We start from the raw sequence: 22637 nt of genomic DNA, 5'->3' as shown, positions 1-22637 counted from the left end.
TATTTTATTCACGACAGATACGTATTTCGCCTACGACTTCGAAAACAGACACTGAGGAAGTCTGCAAGTCGTAGGCGAAATACGTATCTGTCGTGAATAAAATAAACATAATAGAATTAAATTGGATAAGTTTTCTTCTTTTTTATTTTTAGATAAAAATTGAACAAAAATCAATGCAAATATAGCTAAAAGTTTAACTGCAGGTCCCCCTTTATTATGTCTAGGACGTTAAGTTTAAAGGTAGCTGAGATAACTAACAAAAACGGCTTTCAGTTACACTACAATCTAAAAATGAACGATTGTAATTTTCCAAAAATCGTTAAAAGGCATTGCAGATTGCAACGCAACCAAGCGTCTCCTTTTTCGTTGGAATCGATGGAGGCGCCTTATTAAGGACGATTGTGAAGTTTTTTGAATGACAAAGCCTGAAAAAGTATCAAAATAGAAAACATTTTCGTTAATTAGTCCTCTCATGACTACAACAAAAATCGGATTAACCCGCTTATAGCCCGCGGATCTTTCAGCTGGGCAAAATGCAATGACCTGCGAGCCTACGAATAAACCTGCTCATGAGAGTCGCTTAGATAATTTTCGTTCTTTTCCCTTCATATTTTGTCCTGCACTAGGAGTTATAAATTATTATTTTCTGCTACCGTTTTCTTCGGCTACATACAGTGTCGGACAAAAAAAGACCAACGCTCATCAAATCATCCCAAGCTGCGAGACTCATAGGAGAATCAATCAAATCAATAGTTTTATTTGTAGGAAACTCGTTTACTATTGCTATAAAAGAAAAAACACACTTTAGAAGTGATCTGAAAATTCAAAAAAATTGCCCCTTCAAGCAAAATACAGTGCAAAAAAATATTCGATAAAAAATAATACCAAAAATGCCTTTCTTGAACGAATAGTTTCTATTGGTCCCAATCATCAATAACTGTCAAACAATTGCACGCGCTCTCCGCGGGATCAACAAGGCTTCGACATGTGCTGACAAGGATAGCGTATCATGCTTCCTAAATTTTGGCCTCCTTGTTCTTTGATTTCACAGGACTTTTGAATGATCTGCCATAGATTCTTTATTGGATTCAGTTAGGCGACTGTGCCGACCATTGCATAAGATCAATTTTGTTATCTTCAAACCATTTCTTGATCGATCTGGCAGTATATGTTTAAGGACATTATCTTGCATAAACTGCCATTTTAAGGTATTGATTCATTTTCATTTTATCCAGAAAATTAGACCAACAGGAGCCAGGAGAAACATTTTCAAACCATAATATTTCCTCCTCCTTGTTTGATTATTTTAGGTTTGAAACAAGAGCCCACCGTTTTCCATCGGATCCTACCAAATTCACCAAATTCAAATAATGTTTCATCAGACTAAAGAATATCTCGCCATTTCTTACTCTTTTCGTGACCAATACAGTCTAATTGTTCCTTAGCGAATTTCAATCGAGATTGGAGATGCTTCCGCGTCATTGGGCATTGGTGCTTTTCAACAAGCCGTCTCTGAATTATTCTAGAACACACTGGCTATCTCAGATCATCCCTTATCGTCGATGCTGCCTTGAACGGATCAATATTGGATGACCGTTTGATGTGATAGTCGTCTTTAACTGTCCAGTGCCCAGGCGAGGTTTTAGGTCACGGAGAGAATTGAAAACGAATGTTATTGATCTAGTTACTAGGAAAGGGATTTACCTGCTTGGCTATTTGACGGATAACTACCTGCTCGGTTTCGGGCTAGATGAGGTATACCTGAAATTTACGATCAAGTACTCGTCTTTGGCGGCCAACATCACTGAATGTATGAATCACTGAACTCTTTGAAAAAGGACTTACTTAAGGAATAATCTGATTATAATCAAAAAATAGGTAAAATCGACATTGGTCTTGTGCGTTAGTCGCACGATTTTTGAGGCATGCATGGGCCTAGATCGAAAAGATTGTTTCTGGCGATTCAAAGTGTGTGAACATTATTCATAATGGAACGTGAATAATTTAGCATCGCGGTTCACAAGTTTTTTGTATAATTTTATATAATTTTACACAATATATTTAATCAATTCTCTACATCGTAAAATAATAAATTTAAAAATTATGCCCTCTTTTCACCATCATACATAATTTTCTTGCAAAACGTAGGAAGGTTTACATGAATAACTAATTGTGACAATTGGTGAAATGAAAAATCATTATTGTTTTTTTAATCACTCAAGATGTTTCAATTGCTACCAAATTTTAACCATATTCAACATGAAAAACCGTGTTTTGCAAAAAAAAACAGTGACATGAAGGATTTTTTCTACAATTTGTTCTAAACTTGGCATTTATTACTCCGAAATTCTGCGCAGTTTTGTATTTTGATGTGGACCTATGTTATTGTTAAGACTCCGTTATAAATAAATATTCTCTAAAGATTTAATTTGACTGCCACGTTAACACATGTTACACAGAACATACATTCTCGCTATAAAACAAAAACTTTAAAGAATCTTTTATGCCATTAGCTATTTCAAAATAAATTACTATTCAGCTTACTTCTTATATTCTTTCATCAAAATACATGCATCCATAATCACGATCATCATGATAAATATGGTGACATAATTTGATTAGAATATTTTACACATTACGCCGTGATAAATCGAGTTGGGTTCAATTACCGTGCCCCTCTTCCCTAATTACAAGCCCATCAGATCGTAAGTAATAGAGCAAGTCGGCAGCGGTCAGTCCCTTCTACCGGTCCGCGGTTGCACGGGTATGCGTTTAATGTTTATATGATTCGCGGTTGGACTGACCGCGAACCACCTTGCGAGAGAAGGAGAGTATCAAACAGGGAGTTCACCTTTTGGAGAGAAATTTTCATTGAAACTCACCCGTATTCTCTTTATTTTCATTCATTCAATATTCATTGAAAGTTGACAACTGACGTCTACCTTGTATCGTACATGCTACGCGTGAGGCTGAGGATACGGATTCGAGAAGCGGCCTTTTAAATTTTACTACTACCTAAACGCCCTCAAACGCATGCGCTCCCAACCGGTGAACGCGCGGTGTCCAATGTTGCATGCTCGGGGCAAACTCGACGACGACGGACACGGAGCGCGCGCGAGAGTGCCAGCCAGCGTTTACAGTTCGTGCGGTCATTTGCAGCCGGTCGCGGTGAGAGCGAGTACCTATACCGTATAGAGTGAACCTGCAGCAGGCGTAGGAACGACCTTGTTACGTCCTTCTCTTGACACTTGGGCACACTGGCGTTGTGTGCTTCAGAAGAAGAGAAAATTTCTTTGCAGAACGACGTCCGGATCGGGTACGCGTCCGATTTTGTAGCAACTGCGGCAGTTCTGGAGGATCACTTGTCCTACTTCCATTTCGGCGGGCCTTGCATTCGGTTCGGGATCGCTGTGGCTCCTGTGGTGGGTCGTCACAGTTTGCGATCGGTTGAGTGTGTTTGGTTTGTTGAAGAATAAAAGCTATTATTCCTCGTTGGAGTGGAACCAATTGTAAATTTGTGTTGCAAAATGGGTGCCATACGCTTTTTGCAGATGTTATAGGAGAAAAGTGTGCTTTTTCGGATAAATTAACTACTGTTTGAAGGGCGATTTGGAAAATTGCGTCATAAATGGCCAAATTTTCCTTTTGGTTTCCTTCAGATGTGATGAATCGGGTCAAGAACTTCGAAGATTCTCTCAATCTCACACAGTGATACCATTGCGGTTCGGTAGGAAGCGACATCCAAAATAAAAACAGGCAAATTGAACATTCCTGCCGTGAGAGCAAAAACGGTGTGAACAAGTGAAGTTGTGTGTCCGCAAAGGAAACGAACGAAGAATATCTGAAAAACTGCATGCAACGAAAATTGATCGATAAAGTTGTCTTATAAAAGTAATCGATCGGAAACGCCAGACACGCAAAAAAAACCAGTTGAAAGAAACATAACACAAGAGCACAAAAGTGAGATATTCCATTAAAAATAGAACCAAGCCGCGCTTAAGATTGAATTTCAAACCAAACCAAATTGGCTCAAGTGGTGAAAATTCAAAAATTGGTCGCTTATTGCAAACGCATGAGATCTTCGTCGCAGCTTTGAATCCCGTGAAGAGACCGAGCATCTTCCCGTTGGTAGTCTCCAGCTTGATTTTAACCCGTATAGAACAGTCTCTTCAAAGGACAATAAATCAAAAAATCGGTTATCTAATTTAAACTCCTATTATTTGTTATTATTGCTTCCGACGCTTTCCGTGTGCGTTGCTGATGCTTACGACGATGTCGTTGTGGTGCCTGCTGGGTGCGCTGTAATTGTCCAATCGATTCTTTCGATTGTAGTGCAAAGATTGAAGTTCGGCGGCCGCAACGAGAGCAACGACGACGTGACCAGCGACAGCGAATTTAAGGCAGACCAATTGATTGCAGCTACATCAACGCTGCTTCAGCAGCAGCACCGGCGAAGTATCCTAGCCGCAGAGCTCGGGAATTACCCCGCGGAGGAGGAAGATCGGACGAACCAGTCACCCGTTACCGTCGGTCAGCTGCTCGGTGACTGTGTGAACAAAATTATCATCACAGTGACTGCAATTCTTATCGGACTATTTATTGAGCTACGGTAAGTTAAGAATCGTACCTCGGGAGGGATTCTTTGTTTCCCTTTGTGATAGGTATTTATTACTCCGAAATGTTCGGAGTTCATCCGTGTAGTGGTGACTTTTGCTTTGCTTTCTATCGATTGTTTTATGATAATTAGATTTCAATTGTGTACAACAGATAATTGACGATGATGCAATGGCGTTGGTAAATTTGGAGATTATATAACTATCACTAAACAACTAGTTCAAGTTCAAATTTGTACTGTCTTATTTAATTAACGACCTAATTATGTTTTATTGCACTTCAAACTTTCTAAATATAGATTAATGAGGTAATAACCTTATCAAACCGGTCCGTACCTCCCGTGCATGCCAGAGCTTTGGCGTTATCACGCAGCTAAAGTGTTTTCGAAATTGCAACGAAATTTGCGCCTGGATTCGGTGCCGGTGTGTTTGCCTTTACTGATAAGGTTCGATGGACGGCGCTGATGCGACCCAGCTGGATGCTCTCAGCCAAAAAAAAAAAAAGAATAAAAACACATCGAATGTTTCCAGTAAATTTTTGGACCACTTGCACTGATACCTAGAAAAACGCGTAACGAAAGTGCAATGCCTTTTGACCGATATGAAAATGCATCGCGCTTTTGCGCAGTAGAAATTTCGTTCAAATTCCGCAGTTTGCCGAATTGTTGCATTTCTGGTGGCAGGCATTTTGTTTTGAAAAGATGATGATTGAATTTTTCAATTAATACCATCAGTCCTAGCCGGATCCTAGTCAGTCCTAGTAATGGCGACAAATTTAAGGACTTTTGCCAATCCCTAGAACTATTGCCAATTCCTCAATTATATTATACTTAACCTAATCGACTCGAAATTTAACTGCTTGGAGTCCCGATATAAACAGAAAAAGTTGTCTAGGTCGCGATCAAGCTAACGAAACTCTAAGCGATACTGATCAAAATAGAATCAAAATAGAATTGAGCATTGGTGAAAAATGAAAGTACAGAAAAAATGGTAGCGATAGTAGGCGTCATCTTGTCACGCCACGTGAATCATTTGCAAACGATCGTCATTCCCAGACACTGTCATAGGTACAGAGAAAGATAAATAAAACGGTAAACTTGCACCCAGCCCGGCAGGTAGGCGCGGGTTGGAAATTGGAATCGACGAAGGACACGGCACAAGAGAATTGCAGCACAGCCGGCATTAAAGCTTTCCGGTACATTTCGCACACACAAATTTATAGGAAGAAAAAAAAAACTCGCTTGACCGCCATTGGGATTTTGTGACCGATCACGTTCGCAATTTGTGTGATAGAAATAGCCAGTTGTGCTGTTACGTTCTTTTGATAGACGATTAGCTTTCAACCAGTGCATGTGATAATATTCTAATAAAACGCACAAAAAAAGACAGACGTTGTTAAATAATATGTTAAAAATATAGATTTTTTTTTAAACTGACCAGAGCAGCAGGCTTAAAGCCAAGAATATTATTCTTTCTTTATCCTTATTGTCTAAATTTTATTAAAAGCAAATTTTAAGAACAGAATGTAAATGTAAATGTTAACAGAAACTTTGAAGAAATTTGCTACAATGTTTTAAAAATTAGCAGTGCATGGAGAAATATATTCTCTAGCTGTACTATTTAGCTTCGTGCCCCGTTTATTGCACTGGAAAAATTCTTTCAGATTTGTCTTACAGTGGCTTCAAACCATGAGTATTTTATTCGTTTTAAACAGTGAAGCTTGTTAAGCCACGGTAGATATGTCCGCATAAAAAAACTTTCCAATATGTAACAAAACAGCCAAATTAACGAGTGCGTCTCGTGATGATTGGTTGCGTAGAGATAATCTCCCTAACTTAATTTACTTTTCCGTCAACATTTCGCTTATCGAATCTGGGCCGAATTTAGGAGTCGTCTCCACGTTTCTCTCCAATAGACGCTAGCATCCTCATCACCAACGCTCATCCAACGGGTACGGGGCCTCTGTTTGGTTCTCTGCTGAATATTGTTTTCGCTGGTCTCTCATCCGGCATGCTTGCTACGTGGCCAGCCCAGTGTAGCCTGCCGTGTTTTATTCGTTTTACATTATCTGAATCTCTGTATGCTTGGTAAATTTCGTAGCTGCGTCACACTCCATCTTCTAATATGTCGCCAAGAATAACTACTCAGTGCATCGGCAGTCACGGATAGCGAACTAATTTAATGGTAAACCCAAATTCTGAAAATTATTTATATTATTCACTGGTTAAATATATCAACGTAAACGCAAAGGCGCTAACAAAACTCCGGACATCTGTGTTTCACCATGAGGATTATTTTACACCTTATTTTATAAAGGCGGTGGAATACGTGTTTCTGTTTGGGCCCGTCAGTGGACCTGAAATTGGATTTGAAATCAATTTTAATTTACACTGAGCAATTTAGCGTCAATTAAAAGGTAAAATAACCACGCGTCCCCTTTTTCATCCGAGTCGACGGAGGCGCTTTATTCAGTACAGTCGTTAACCTTTTTTGTATAATTGACCATCAAAAACTGGAATAAAGCTTTTAGCGTTCTCTAAGTTATGTAATAAAAAGCTCTTCTACTACTTGAAAAAGAACATAGGTTTTTTGAAACTAAATAAAAAAGATAACTTTCCAATTAAACTCTACTATGTATATTTATTCGCGACAGATACGTATTTCGCCTACGACTTGCAGGCGTCATCGATGTCTGTTTTCGAATTAGGTTTTTTACTAGGGTAAAGAGGAAAGCTATACAAGATTAATAAGCGTTCCCTTACCTAAATTTACGCATTGTTTCTCCTAAAATACTATCAACACCTTTGTTTCATCTCTTTCTTCTACCGCTCCCTCCATCCATTGCACTATTGGCAAAAACGAGAGAAAAAATGGACGCAATTAAGATACGGCCTGCAGGCTTATGAAATATAGGTGATCTTATGTAAAATTTTCCGCATGGTGCCCACCCCTTTCCTGTTTGTCATCGGGAAGCACCCCATTTTGCACATTTTCCCCTATTTTGAACATTTTTCACCCTTATTGGATTATTCCAAGCAAGGTTTTGAGAAAACAAACCGAAAAAATCTACTAATTTTGTGTAAAACAGTCCGCAGAATCGAATAGGATTTATCTCATTTATTTTAGAGCACATTAATTTTTTTGTTTGAATTCCCGTTTGATATGATCGGTTTGTGCTCTAAACCAAATGAGATAAGACCTATTCGATTCTGCAAACTTTTTTACTCAAAATTATTAGGTTTTTAACTATTGTTTTTTCAAGCCTTGCTTGGAACAGTCCAATAGGGGTGAAAAATATTAAAAATAGGGGAAAATGAGCAAAATGGGGCACTTCCCGATGATAAACAGGAAAGGAGTCGGCACCACGCGATTCTCCGAAAAATTTTACTTAGGAACACGTATATTTTATTAACCTGCAGGTCGTATCTCGATTGCATCCGTTTTTTCTTTCATTTTTGCCCATAGTGCATTGTAAGAAAACCGTCGGTATAAAAATCAGTGGGAATAAATCCTCCGTCATAATGATGTAAATCGCAGAAACAAAACCTAATGAATTCAACAAATAAAACTACGACCTTTCGACGTGTATACTCGCGTCATAATACGGAGTGCAAGAGTGCCCCGCGGCAAGAGCGTGAGCGCAGTTCTCAGTGCAGTTCACACACCGCAGGCTCGAAGCATGACCTATAAACCAAAGGACATTCACCCGGTTTCCTTGAACTGCATCCAATTGCATAAGCCGTTCGTGGTTTGAAATGTAAAAATTGACATTAGTGATCTAATCACACAACTCCTATCAAGTAATATCATCGAAATTTAAGTTGTTTTTTTTTATTTAAAAGAAGCGTGGTCTTACTAGACCAAAATTTAATATCGGATTTTACCCAACTGTTTGCATGTAAAACTCTTATGCAACGCATCGAAAACACTATGGAAGTGAATATCATGTTGCGTTTAACTAGGTCACGTGAAGCCCCACGCCGGCGTGATAGTGAGAATCATGTGTTGACTTTCTTGCTTTCTCTGCGTTTCTCTCAGTGTTGCATCGAACCTGCAACTATGTGTATGTGTAGGTACGTACCCGCAGGAAATGCATCCTCTGAGTTGAAAGGTGAAGGTCTTGCGAAATAATCCATGCAAAACGGAAACGGCTAGCCAGCGGGTGTGCTTCTAGGTGGCAGATTCATTTTTAATGATGGTTGCGATCAGATTACGCGGAATTACACGTGTAAGCTTTCCAGTGTGTAACAAGGCCTACTCAACCGTAGTTTTGCTGTCATTCATGCAATTTAATACTTCCATACGAAGAATGCTTCATAGCTTTTCACTATCAGGTAGGTAGGCTCGAGTTAGAAAAGCAATTCCGTGTTGTAAAACGACAATTTTTTTTAATATTCACGGCTTGATTACTAGAGTTTGACATTTAAGTGAATTTGAATTGTTTCACGTTAACACAGGGTTGGAAATTATCCAAACATTCTATCAAAATTCAAGTTTTGTTGCTACTGATAGAATAATTGAACAATAAACAATAGTTCGTGCAAAAAATGGTCCTCGGGGAATTCCATCTGGCCTTGATATATGTCGAATAATTGATAAGTTGGAAAGCGAATTTTCTTTTAACGATATTAGGGTACCTGCAAGACAACGTGCAGGCCGTAATAAAGCGAATATTGCTGTTGCATCGGCCACTGTCGAAGAAAGCGATAATGTTACCATTCTGCGCCATTTTTGGCCTATTTCGTATGTGTGTGATAAGTATTACGATACACCGTGCCCGAGTACTAGTCGAGAAAATTTTCAGCCCGAAAAAATCCTGAACTTTGAACTTCCGGTTCGCAAATCGAACCGGATGTCACTGCTTTGATCGTAGCTGACCAACCACGCTAATTAGAGAACCACGAGGACCAATCTATAATTATGTGAGTTACCTTTTACATCCCGAAAAATTAACAGTTTGGGGTAATTTATGATATGATAGCATCATACACACTTAAATTGTTTTAAAGTGTAAAAACTCGAATTCGGATTAGTTTTCCAAACAAAAAAAATGGTAGGAATAGAAATCTACTTCACTTTGCCAGCCAAGAGTCGGGGTAGCTCTTGCCGTATCAAGAATTCCTCTCCATTCTACTCGGTCCTAGGCTACGCGTCGCCAAATCGTTGCGCGTCTCGACACACGCAAGTCGGATTCAACCTGGTCGAGCCAACTGTCACGGTAGACCCCTCTATTTCTGGTGCCGGTGGGATTCTTGAAGAGAATGAATTCCACTGCACAGTCGTTCGGCATCCTTGCGACGTGGCCAGCCCCCCGTAGTCTCCCAACTTTCGCCAGGTGTACGATTGGAATCTCTTCAAGCAGTGCATGAAGCTTGTGATTCATACGCCTCCGCCACTCTCCGTTTTCCGTTTGTACTCCGCCAAAAACAGTTCGGAACACCTTTCGTTCAAATACGGCAAGTTCACGTAAGTCTTCCGTAAGCAAGATTACTGTCTCAAGTCCGTAGAGGTAGCTATGAAGTCTATCGATGAAGAAGGGTCAAGTCTTAAGAAAGACGTTTAAGCCCAAGGCTTCGCTTTTTTGCGTCGTTGGATCTTCTTACTCGTATTATTGTCGGCGGTGACCAGAGATCCCAGATATATGAATTCATCAACCACTTTTAGTTCCTCGTCGTCAATAGTCACTGTCCGTGGGAGGCAAACATTGCTTTCTCTGGAACCTCTTCCTTTCATATATTTAGTTTTGAATGCATTGATTTGTAACCCTATCCCCCTAGACCCCGTTTTTCGTCTGGCATAGATTGCCTCTGCCGTCACAAGGTTTCTAGTAATGATGTCGAGGTCGTCTGCGAAAGCTAAGATTTGGCTACTCTTGCTGAAGATCGTTCTTCTCGTTTCGATTGTTGCTCGACGGATTACTTTTTTTTCTCATCCAAAAACCAAAAAAATATCAACAGCTCCGTCATGGCGAATTGAGTAACGCTGGAGTGTAGGCCCGTGCAATTACGATCACTGGAGAGAGCTATTGCGACCTTTAATTCAACAAAACAGCGCAACGTTCCATTCTGCAGCTCATTATAATGATTTATTGGTTGGAAAATTCGGTGCATCGATAAAGTCTACTAATGGACCTATCATTTGCTCATCAAGATCACGCGAACTAAAACTGCTAGATTATTTTTGCGCTAATGAGGTGGTCTATGTTCACAACAAGCGTCTACTTCTAGCAGTTCTGCCCAAATGAAAGGCATTTCACTCTGCTTTTCTCGGAATACTTATCGTATCGGAATCCAGAGATATGTACCCTTACACAATGTTTCAAATCGAGCGAGAAACAAACGCGAGCGAGTATGAGGAGCATACTATCTAACGCTTACGCCACGGATGCAAGCGTACGACAAACAGCTGCCGTTGGTGTGTTCAGACGATCTGTTTCCTACACGCTAGCACGAACTCGCACAGGCTCGTAGCATCTTTCCGCATAGCCTACTCACGAAGCAAGCAAACCGGAAGCATCCAGCTGCGTGTGGAAACTAGCGGCACATTAGGATACAGATATTGCATTACTTTTTCATTGTTGCTTCATTCTACACCCTGGATTCTACACGCGGGTGGTAGTGCGAGCCCTCACGAGTGTTCAGTATGAGCTGCTTGGGCTTCAATGACGCGACGACCGTAGCTGTTAGCTAAACACACACTCACAGAAACTCGTCGTAGTTCATGAATAAATAAAATCAACAGTTCGAAAGGGATGCTTATGCCGGCGTATTCGTTAGAACCCTCAAGTGGTTTTGAGCGGTATCTCAAATGTCGTAAAATTTTCCACCAAATAAAGACAGATTGGATCAAATTTTCTGTGTTTTCAAATGTGTCGTCCTTATTAATAAACCATTTATGCTTCACTTCAAGAAGGCTACAGGGAGGATCGACCCTTTCACAGCTTACAAAACTAGATTCGTGCGGAATTACATACTATGGGACATTGACTGGCTGCGTAGTGCGTAGAAGGCCCTACTCGTAGCTTCGAGGGTCAACAGTGTAGTATATGTTTGAGAACGCCTCCATTTACCTCATTTCATCCAACGTCAGGAAAGTGGCGGAGGTCTCACTTGCTATTCGTACATAATTTGAATTCCTTCAACGTTATGCGAATCAGATTGACCACTTCGTCGGCAAACTCTGTTCATGCATTTTCGACCACAACTCATTTTGTTTAACTGAACTGTACGCCGCCTTAAAATTCACAGACTGTACCCCCGTCGACAACGAATTTTGTTAATAATCTCAATGTACTGGAAGAGCACTTTGTTTTTACAATTAAACTAATTAAGGCATCTTACTTACTTCACTTTTTCGGCTACAATCCGCTTATCGAATCTGTGCCGAATTCAGGAGCTTCGTCGGCCTCTGTCGGGTACTCTTCTAAATATTGTTTTCGCTAGTCCCTCATTCGGCATGCTTGCTACGTGGCCAGCTCATCTACCAAGGTAAACATATTCGTCGATCACTTCAAAAATATCTCCACCTATCACCACCGCAGTTCCAACACTCGAAGCGTTACCACGCTCTCTACCAGCCACCAAATACTTCGTGTTGATAAAATTTATGATAAGCCCTATCCTCGCAGCTTCCTCCTTAAGAGACGTGTACGCTTCTTCCACAGCTCTACGGTTAACACGTATGATATTGATGTCGTCCGCGAACTCTAGGATCATATGAGATTTCGTGATGATGGTACCGCTTCTCTGCATACCGGCCCTTCGAATAGCACCTTTCGATGCTATGTTGAACAGCACCTATGTGGTCCGTCACCTTACTTCAAACCCTCTAACGTCACAAATGAGTCCGATGTCTCACCCGCTATCCTGACGCTTGATTTTGAAGGGAAACACGTATCAGCCTAACCAGTTTTGTTGGAAAACCGTGTTCAAGCATAATCTGCCACAGCTCATTTCGTTTAACCGAATCGTACGCCACCTTGAAGTAAACAAATGGTGAGTGCAAGTTGAATTCCCGAAATTTTTCGAGGATCTGTCGTAAGATGAACATTTCGTCCGTCGTGGAGCGACCCTCTCGAAACCCGTACATCGAAGACCCTTTGTGCAAATGTAAATTGTGGAGCGTATGAGACCTTCCAACCAGTCCGTGGGTAGTTTCTCCTCAGTCCATACCTTTAGTATAACCTGATGGATTGCATTCCATCAATCCACAATACAGTTGTTCACTCCCGACTTTCAAAAGTTCGGCGGGGATGCCTTCCTTTCCAGCTGCTTTGCCGTTTTTCAGCTCTCTCGCTGCTTTTCTAACCTCGTCCAGAGTTGGTGGATCCACAGCTTGTCCATCATCCTCAGTCGTTATCCTATTTCTGTTGACTGCTCCATCTTGTTCACCATTCAACAATGCATCGAAATGTTGTTTCCAACGTCTAACCACCCCCGATCTTTCGGTAATCAGGTTCCCCTCCATGTCGTTGCACATAACAGGAGTTGGCACGGTCCGGTTCCTGATTCCGTTGATCGTATTAAACAAGCTTCTCGTATCATTTAAGGCCTTAATTAAGGCCTCGACAATTATTAAAATTAAGTCGATGGATCGCATCGCTTCCTGATCTAAAAATTCCGCCCACCGGTCCTATCGTTTTTCGTCTTGTTAATCGTTTTTTTTCTGATGGGAACTCCACAGCTTGTTCGTCGGTCACAATCCTCATCCTGCTTTCGTTTGGCTCCTATTGATATTTGTTTACAACTTTGGTATCCCCGGACCTGGTCTAAGACGTAGATGTCATGAACATTACCCTCCTAGCCTGATTCTTCGCGTCTATTGCCCTCTTCATTATTGGATATTCCTTCTCAGCCCATTCATATCTTTTCCCCCTGCTGGTCTGCGATCCGTTGAATCAATTCCTAACGTAATCTGCTGTCCGGTCGACAGATTACAACCACTGGATGTTGAAAGGCTTTGTCCTTTCTGTCAGAGATTTCAGTACGTTCGCGAATTTTTATAAGCAACTAGGCAGTAGTTACAGTCGCTATTTGGTCCCGACAAGACTTTTGATTGATAACATCCGGAAAGTGCCAACCTTCGCTGAGGACTTGAGCCCTCTCTATTTGAATGATTAAAGATGAAAAGTAAATACCCTGTGCAGCAGTCACTGTGCTACTTAAAAAGTGTGTGTACGGATATGGCTTACATGGAAGAATTAATTTTTGTGTCATGCTGAACACTTTAATTGCTGGTAACCCAGCATTGTGCATGTTATCAAAAAAAATACGATCACTAACTCTGACTAAACAACAAGTCATATTCAAACATTAAATTGAACACTTAATAAGCTACATTTTATGAGTTCTGCCTTAGCAGAACATCCGTTCACGATTGGTCATGCTTCCCAACTCTTGTATGAAGGGCCAAAAGGGAATTGGTCGATAAGCAACATCCCCTACACGTACCAGAGATTTAGAGAATCTCCTTCCAAGGGCTAAGTCGCCTGAGTCAATAGTTGAATCAATCGTCTTAATGCAGAATGACTCCAGCAAGTGGGAAGAAGAGCCCGCTCATTATCCACGATGTGTTGTCAATCGGGCCAAGATTAACCCTAAAAAGTTGACTGTTTCACTCTCCCTAGGCTCACCGCTTCATACAAGTGCTCTAATGGTCCCTCCCTCTTCCCTAATCTAGTTTATTTATGAAATGTGGTATATATGGGTAAAAATAGAACAATCTCACCAGCAGTCCATCGAATGGAATAGAGTTGCGTCCTTTTAGTTTCCATAAGTGCTTCTAATAATTAATTTAATTTTTTCTTCTAGTATTCAATATCCATGTGCAGTATTAACAATCGTATTGGCCAAAGTTTTCACCATATAGCAGGAGGTGCTTCATAAGCTGAAACGAAAAAAATAATTAAAATAACTTATTTTGTGTATACCTATTAACAAGGTCGTGTGGCTCCGCCGTCTGCCCAAAACCTCGATTTTGAGATCAAGCTGCCGGGAACCACCCAGTATCGCACCTCCTAGCTTGGCTATTCAATAGAGCATTACCAGGTATGACCACGTGGAGACGCTAGGTAGGGGCTTGGGATAGCTAGAGCTATATTGGACGCTCCTCATTTGCCCTCATTTCATACCCAATAAGTTACAATTTATGAGATTGGCACAAAACCAATCATTTTAAACTATTGTGAAACCAATTAAACAGAGCAATTTTCAATAAAATTATCATTGATATCTAAGTTCCAGCAAAGTATTTCTACCAGTAAACCTACAGGCAACTCGTCGGTGCTGATTCTTCGCAGTGTTAACAGTGAACGTCATTGCTTTGATTAGTTTTCCTTTGCGATGTGCCTCATAGTAGTGTCATACGTGTGTCTAGACTGGTGATCCATTCGCGTGCAGCTCCAATTAAGCCAATCGTTTCACTTTCATCCAATCAGTCCCCGTCAGGCAGGGGACAAACACAAACTTGCTGTAATGGTGCCGAATTGTCGCATGACCTGTGGGGCGCGAACGACGGATCAAAAGACTTATTCTATCGAGTTGATCCGTCGTCTACCAATTGCTTGCTTCTACTTATATAATTCACCGTCCAATAGCGTCGAAATGACGCAGTATAGCTAGAATTGCATCCCTGCATGGTCATTGGACCCATCCCATATCACACCCTTTTTCGTCAATCGACCGAACCTGCGCTTGATCACATGCACGAACGTTGACTGACTTGGAATTCGAAACATTTCTCTTACCTGTGGGTTGGTCATTGCAATAGGAACAAAATTCAGCTTATACAGACTGTAAGAAACAGTGCACGGAAAATCGAATTCTATTTATATGAGTGACGTTTTGAAATTTTGGCGACAATCGTTAGGGCGAATCTACCCGAGCCGAACACCCACGGCTAGATTCACCGCGAGTACTCTATTTACTCATCGTCAGCTGCTCTCGATGGCGGCAATGATCTTGGCTTAAATTCTCCCGCCAACCTCGTCGGTGTGTTGAATCGAACTCTCCGAATTATCCGACCGACTCGCAAAACGTAGCGCGAAGGTTAATTCGTACTGACAACAAAGATTTATATTTCAATCGAGTGTACGTACCGCACATACATGTTAGGTGACGGGTTTAAGGACCTTTCTAGACGACTCACATCGGTGTAAGTATGTTTTCTTTCCCCGAGAGATTGTAAACAATGTGATAAAATGTTTGCGATTGTAATATCGGATATCACGGCACTCCTGTGCATATGATAGTCGCACAACAAGTCGTTGTTGAACGTGTTTGTGGTTATGTTTACGTTCCTTTCCTATATTTTCAATGCTTAACAATCCTTTAAATGTTAAAGCGTGCAAATGGTGGTTGTTCTTTCAGGTGGTCATCCTAAATCAACACCGACTGCAAGTCGAAGTTAAGCTCAACAAAGTACAACCAATGCAAGCGACCGCATTTCAGACTAAACAGCATCATATGACTTGGTAAAAATAGAACGGCAAATCGTTAAAAAACACGAATCCACCAAACGATCGAAACGCCTTTATACGTAAACAATCTTAACTTTAAAAAATACACAATTTTTATTGGGTACGTCTGACGTTATTTACTGTGAATGGACGGAAAACGACACGACGCACATGTCCTGTCTGAACAAAGACTAGTAGAATGTTTAGTTCGCGACGCGTGATCATATATCGGGTGTAAAAAGTAACAGACACTTCTTAGCTAAATTGCTGATGTCTGGTATAATCTGCATTTCCCGACAAACATAAAAAAAATCCATTGAAGAGTGGAAAGTTACAAAAATTATAAATAATCAGGTGATGGCAACCAAAGTGCTATACTGTCTGCAGGAAACAGCCAGTGGAATAAAATGTTTCTATTAATAAAATGGCTTTCAACACCTGAGAAGTGGATAAATAAATCATCAGTGTACTACTACAGTGTTAATATCAAACATAACAACAACAACACTTTAGTACTGACTACTGAACAGTCGAACCTCATTTGGAGCAATTCGTTCAATAACTATGCCTAAAAATGTTCGATACCTTAAAAGTGACCTTCAAAAAGGTTCTTCTGCCGCCACATCACATCACAACACAACAATAGCAAATACAAAACAATGTTCTTCCTGTGGCGCTTGACATTCGCGGATGCGTGTAAGTTGTCGCTAGCGGTTCTAATTTTAGCTCCAATCATTCGAATTTGCGCTATAAAACGTCGTCGCCTCATTTGACCCCGCCGCCGTCCGTTTGAGCACTGGTCAACAACGATTACCAAAAACGTGTCCGCACGCATTCGCATTCGCAAGCAGCACTCATGGCTGCGCCGTCCTCTGTCGTCTGTTGCTTATTCTACTTTGCAGACGCTGAGTTGGTCCCATGATTAATATTCGAAATTGACTTAATTTGATTAACACAAATTTTTTGAGAGTTATTGTTTTCTTAAAATAACATTTCACAAAAGTCACAGTCTATCACGTGAACAAACAGTGTGTACTACGTAAGGTACATGAGTAAGGGTGAAGCAGTTCTAGCGAGCCGAACAATGGAATAATTTTACAGTCTGTTCGAATCCCTGTAGCTTGTCGTCGTCAGCTCACATGACAGAAACTACTAGCACAAGCTTCGGATAAGAGTCTGATTTATAGCTGATTTTTTTGACAAACTCATGGCTAAAAATGATGGTCGTACAAATTTAGGACGACTATCCTAAATGCTACGACTCTTTGAAAATTATATGGCTTTTGAGTTGAGTATCTTCATAAAAAAATGCTGCTGATATTCACTTCCTCTTACGTCTTTAATTCATTTAATTCAGTTGTCATCAGACCCAGCTAATGCTATTCTTAAATTTTTTTTCACCGGTAGACCTTCCTCATTGAGTAAATTGAATAAGTTAAAATGAGGCATTTTTTATTTGTTTTCGAATATTTTGATTAAATTGAAAATATTAATGCGATAACAAAAAAATGACGAAATTGAAATAAAACACAAAGTTTGATCGACTTTCGATTTACTTGGTTATTTAGTGGGAAGCCATTTAAGATTTAAATCAGCTACTGCTCAAGGTCACGATCTTTTGCGCTGGTGCATTCGAACAATTCAAATTTTGACGACTGCAGCATATCGGTTGGTATAGTCGTACCTGTAGCGATCCAAATGTTGGATTCGAGATCTTCAGTCGATTAACTGGTTTTATTTGCGTACGTTTTAAATTTAACATAAACCTACAAAAAATAGTCGAATGGTGTCAGATCGGTGACCAATTGAAACATCCATTTCAAGAAACTGCCCCGCAAAAAGTCCGTCGTAACGGCCTCAGTGCGGCATGTTGCACCATCTTGTTGAAATAAAAGGTCATCGCTATCAATTTCATCAAATCGTCAGTTTCACGGGCTGTAAAGTGCCACTCTTGGATTTTACTCACACCAGCACTGATAATTCTATTTCTTTACACAGTCGTTCGACCAGAAATACGCCTCGTCAAAGAAGGCGATTTCACCTGTATGTTTCTTGTATGGATATGTAGATAAAGATTCAACTACAAAATATATCACGTTGTTATTGTGGAAAGTCCCAACTCCTGAAAACGGCGGCAAATACTGGCAGATGCTACAATATTTTATTTACTGCGTCAGCACTAAGTCTTGTAAATGGCCTAATATTGCGTAAAGAAAATTCACTATCAAACTTAGCAATTATTTGGTGAGGTGAGATGGAACTCTATAATGGCAGAGTTTTGCACGAAGTACTCTTTCATTAGGGATCTTCTTGAGTTCCTGATAAAATATTTGGACCAACGCGCTATTGGTAAACCCTTTTGCATAAACTTTTTTGTATAATAGTAGTAACCTTGCAATTGCGGGAACTGCATCTTAACCATAACTTATTTCCGTTAACTAAATCATACGCTGTCTTGAAGTGTACAGATGGTTAGTGGATTCACTAGATTTAGAGTTGTGAAACGACCCTTTCGAAAATCTCTTTGGTCTTCATCAACAATGGTTTTCTTCTAGACAGTAACTGACGTGTAATAGTCCCACCGTTTTGCCTTATCAAGCTAGTATAAATCAGTGAGACTAGAATTAAGATATTAGCAACAGTCATCACGCTACATCTATAATACTTAAAGACTGTACTGTACTTCATTTTAATAAAGATGTTTTTGAAACACTCTCTTGCAAAGTTGGATTATTCCACCTCCTCTCCTAGGCTAAATACCCGCACCTTGAACTTAAGGCTACCCATCGAATCCTGTCCAACACTTGCGCCATGTTTCTTAGACACTTTCATCCACTCTTTTTTCAAATCCTGGTCGCTTTTGAAGACCTTCTCTGTTTTCCGCCCTGCACAATCGTCCAGAAGTTTTCTGTTGAGCAAAGTTCTGGCGAGTTTGATGGATTTCCTGCCTTCGGCACAAAAACAACATCGTTGGCTTCGTACCACTTCATCGCCGGTTTCGCGTTATGGTACGATGCCAGATCCGGCTAAAATAAAGTGTCACTTTCATGGGACTGGAGGCAGCACAGCCCAACTCACAATTCCAAGCTGAATTGATTTAGTTTTGTCAACTTGAAAATACTTCCGTGAGCAGAAAAGTTAAAGTTTTACTGTCAGGTTATTCTGATCGATTTGGTTTATAGCAACCATAATAAAATATCCCATAGAATACTACATAAATTTTGGGCAATTTTATTGATTTGAGCAGCGCATTGAATTTTATCGGGCATACTAATATGGTAGGTGGATAAAATCAACGCGCCTTCAAAATTTTACAATTTCCGAAAACTGGTGGTTTTAACAAAATAAATTTATTCAGTTAGTCAAACTCAATTTCTAGCTAAATCATTTTAGTTGCTTCCTGTGACAGGAAAACCGATCGATATTAAGTTTCGCAGAACTTAACTGCTAAACTGCTTAACTAACACTTAACTTTGCTTTGATGAATTTTTGTTTAAGAGCTTAAACAAAACACTAGAATATGGCAATATGGCCTCGCATAAAAAAATGATTTTGGTGTTGAACTTTAGTATTCTTCATAATGGCAACCAAAAAACTGTTTGCTCAGGGTGTTATCGTTTCAATAGCTCTATAAAACTAACAGATTTATTGCGGTTTGACAAGTAGCCGCGATAAGATCAATTTTGATTGGAGCGCCATTTTGTATTGCTACACCACAGGTATAGTAAGTTTATAAGAGACGTGGTGCTACCAACAAGTTGCATCGTGGTAATATAACAGTTTTATTATGGTTTTCTAGCTAGCTATAAGTGTGCTTGGATTCGTACCCTTTTGGTATTGCGCAATACCGCTATAAAACCAGAGTTAATGATTAATATCGCAATAAAACCTTTATAAAATTCAAGTAAAACCAAGTGACTTTACACTTAAAATAATTTTCACGTCGAAATTATAGGAAAAGTTATGTGAATATTTTCCATCTAGTTTTTGCTGTACTATTTACGTGAATTTCAGGTAGTTCGCACGCATACTAATGCGTTAACGTGAAAATCAGGTGGATGTTATTATTTTTTCCAATAACAATCAGCTGAAAATCATGTTACTCCCTGTAGAAAAATCTACGTGATTTTTCACGAGGAAAGGACGTGTGGATTATTTTGAGTGTAGAATTGTTACTTGGGATGTTACGCCATGAGCTGGCAAAATTGTATCATCCTTGCTGGTAAACTTTTGGCATATATCTTCTTGTGTATCAGTAACTTTGCAGTTGCGGGAGCTCCTTTAGTTCAAGTATAATCTTAATCATAACTTATTTCCTTTGACTAAATCATACACTGTCTTGAAATCTATAGATAGATGGTGGATTTGCAAGTTGTGAAGCGTCCCGATGGAAAACCCCATGGTCTTCTCCAAGGAAGGTTTTTTTTCAATTGCCTCGTTTAAAAGCAGTAATTCACATGTTACAGTCCCACCATTTTGTCTTATCAAGCCAGTATAACTCATCTCATCAAGTGAGAATCGATGATCCGGTTCAATTAGTTTCCGATACACCCAGAGATAGCAAAGCAAAGCCTGGGTGCTAATTCCGTTATCGAAATTTGACCTTCTGTTTTTGTACGACAGACTTCGCAACCAGCTGTTAGAATACAGGACAGTGCGGGGTCAGTGCTACGATCCTATTGACTCTAACAGCCTCTCCCAGCCGAGATTCGAACATGCGACGGCTGGCTTATTAGACCAGCGTCTTACCTCGAAGCCAACTGGGAGGTACCCAGAGATAGAGAGTAAGGTATTAACAATAGTCATCATGTTGCTTGCCATTAGGATTTAGAAAGCCAGTCGCCAATGCCGTTTTAATACTGAATAACTTTTCTCTATTATGCCTTTCGTCCATTGAACTATCGCCCTTTATATCCAATATCCGTATACCTAAAGTCCGTATGCCTAACGTCGCGCAGTCGCATCCATACAGAGTTATAAGTTCAGATCTACACTGAAGTAGCGAATTTCAAATTTTCCGTACGATCCGCTACTTCAGGCCAGGCTGGCAATCCATTGGCAGACCATTCCTTTTATGACTTCTCTTCCATCGTGATAGTGTTTAGAGCAGAAGTGTTCCTCGGCCTATTTTTAAGTTCAGCTCATATTTCACTAGGAAATACTCTATCTACACTGGTTTACTAGGTGCATTGACGACTCATTCTAATACTATTCTATTATCTGTAAAACCCCCTTATCTGTAATGTTACATATATACTGCAAACATCCATCATGATATACATAGCATATGAGATGTTCGCTTTATCAAAGACCGTTTAAGTTCACCGTTTAAGTCATGATTTCAACGAATTTAACTCGGCAACGTCTGAAGAGTGCTACGGGATTTTCATCCACAAAAAGGCACACATTCTGGCGGTCTTTGGGAGGCTGCCATTCACTCTGCTTAGAAACACCTCCTCCTCGGTTAACATAAATTAGCATTCCACAACAAGCAAGCGCTTCTAGCACAAATCAATTGTGGCATAAATTTAAGCTGACGGACGATCTGTCCGATGTCGATTCAAATAATGGCTGTTCCCGATTCAAATTATTAGGCTACTACATTTAATCGACTCATCAATGTGACAACAAATGTGTCAAAAACCAAATACACTAAAGTCACTTTTTACGCGACCAATTTTACGCGAATTTCGGAATTTACGCGATTTTGATTTACGCAGAACGTAACCTTCACGTAAAAAGCGACTTGAGTGTATATCGTAGGAAAAGGCTCCAGAGAAAGCAACGTTTGCCTCCCACGGACAGTGACTATTGACGGCGATGAACTGGAAGTGGTTGATGAGTTCGTATATTTGGGATCTCTGGTCACCGCTGACAATAAGGAGTAAGGAGTTCCATCGGCGCATTCCTGCTGAGAATCGAGCCCACTTTTACCTCCACAAGACGCTTCGATCAAGGAGCATACGCCACCGCGTAAAGCTGACGATGTGCAGAACGCTAATCAACGGAAGACATACGTGAACCTACCGTATTTGAACGAAAGGTATTGCGGACTATTTTTGGCGAAGTACCAACGGAGAGTGGCGGAGGAATCATGAGCTACAGGCACTACTTGAACCCCACCGGCACCAGGAATAAAGGGCTCCAACGTGCTAGATAGCTCGACCAGGTTGAAGTTGACTTGCGTGTGTCGAGACGCGCAATGAATTGGCGACGAGTAGCCCAAGACCGAGTACAATAGAGAGGAATTCTTGATACGGCAAGAGCCACCCCGGCTCTCGGCTACTAAAGTAAAGTAGAATGTGACAACAAATCCTGTTTCAGCACATTTGGTAAGGGTAGTATGAATGAATGAAATAGCTTCCCCGATGAGAATCTGTGCATTAATTTTAAATTTTTGCATCTTGTCTACGAGCTGCGGTTTCGACGTTTTCTACGGCTAGAAATTTCCTTACCATTGCTCGAAATTTTCCCTTAACACGGTCAATTATTTGCACAAATTGTTTTCCCGCCCCTTTTCGCTTCTTTTTGAGTAGCTTACAGTTTTACCATTCCTATTCTGTTTGCAC

The 22637-nt window shown here is 40.3% G+C and overlaps 1 protein-coding gene across 1 annotated transcript in view; it reads left to right on the top strand.

Moving 5' to 3' along the window:
• Positions 1 to 291: 291 nt before the first annotated feature.
• LOC128736694 (glycogen-binding subunit 76A) overlaps positions 292 to 22637 on the top strand; it is a 45574-nt gene continuing 23228 nt past the window's right edge. The window contains exons 1-2 of the mRNA XM_053831181.1: positions 292 to 301; positions 4078 to 4609. Of these exons, the coding sequence (XP_053687156.1) occupies positions 292 to 301; positions 4078 to 4609 (542 nt within the window). The remainder of the gene's footprint in view (positions 302 to 4077; positions 4610 to 22637) is intronic.

The sequence above is a fragment of the Sabethes cyaneus genome, chromosome 2 (assembly GCF_943734655.1).
Source record: "Sabethes cyaneus chromosome 2, idSabCyanKW18_F2, whole genome shotgun sequence".
Lineage (NCBI taxonomy): Eukaryota > Metazoa > Arthropoda > Insecta > Diptera > Culicidae > Sabethes > Sabethes cyaneus.
Note: the sequence above shows the minus strand (reverse complement) of the source record. Positions and strands in the feature narration are given on the sequence as shown.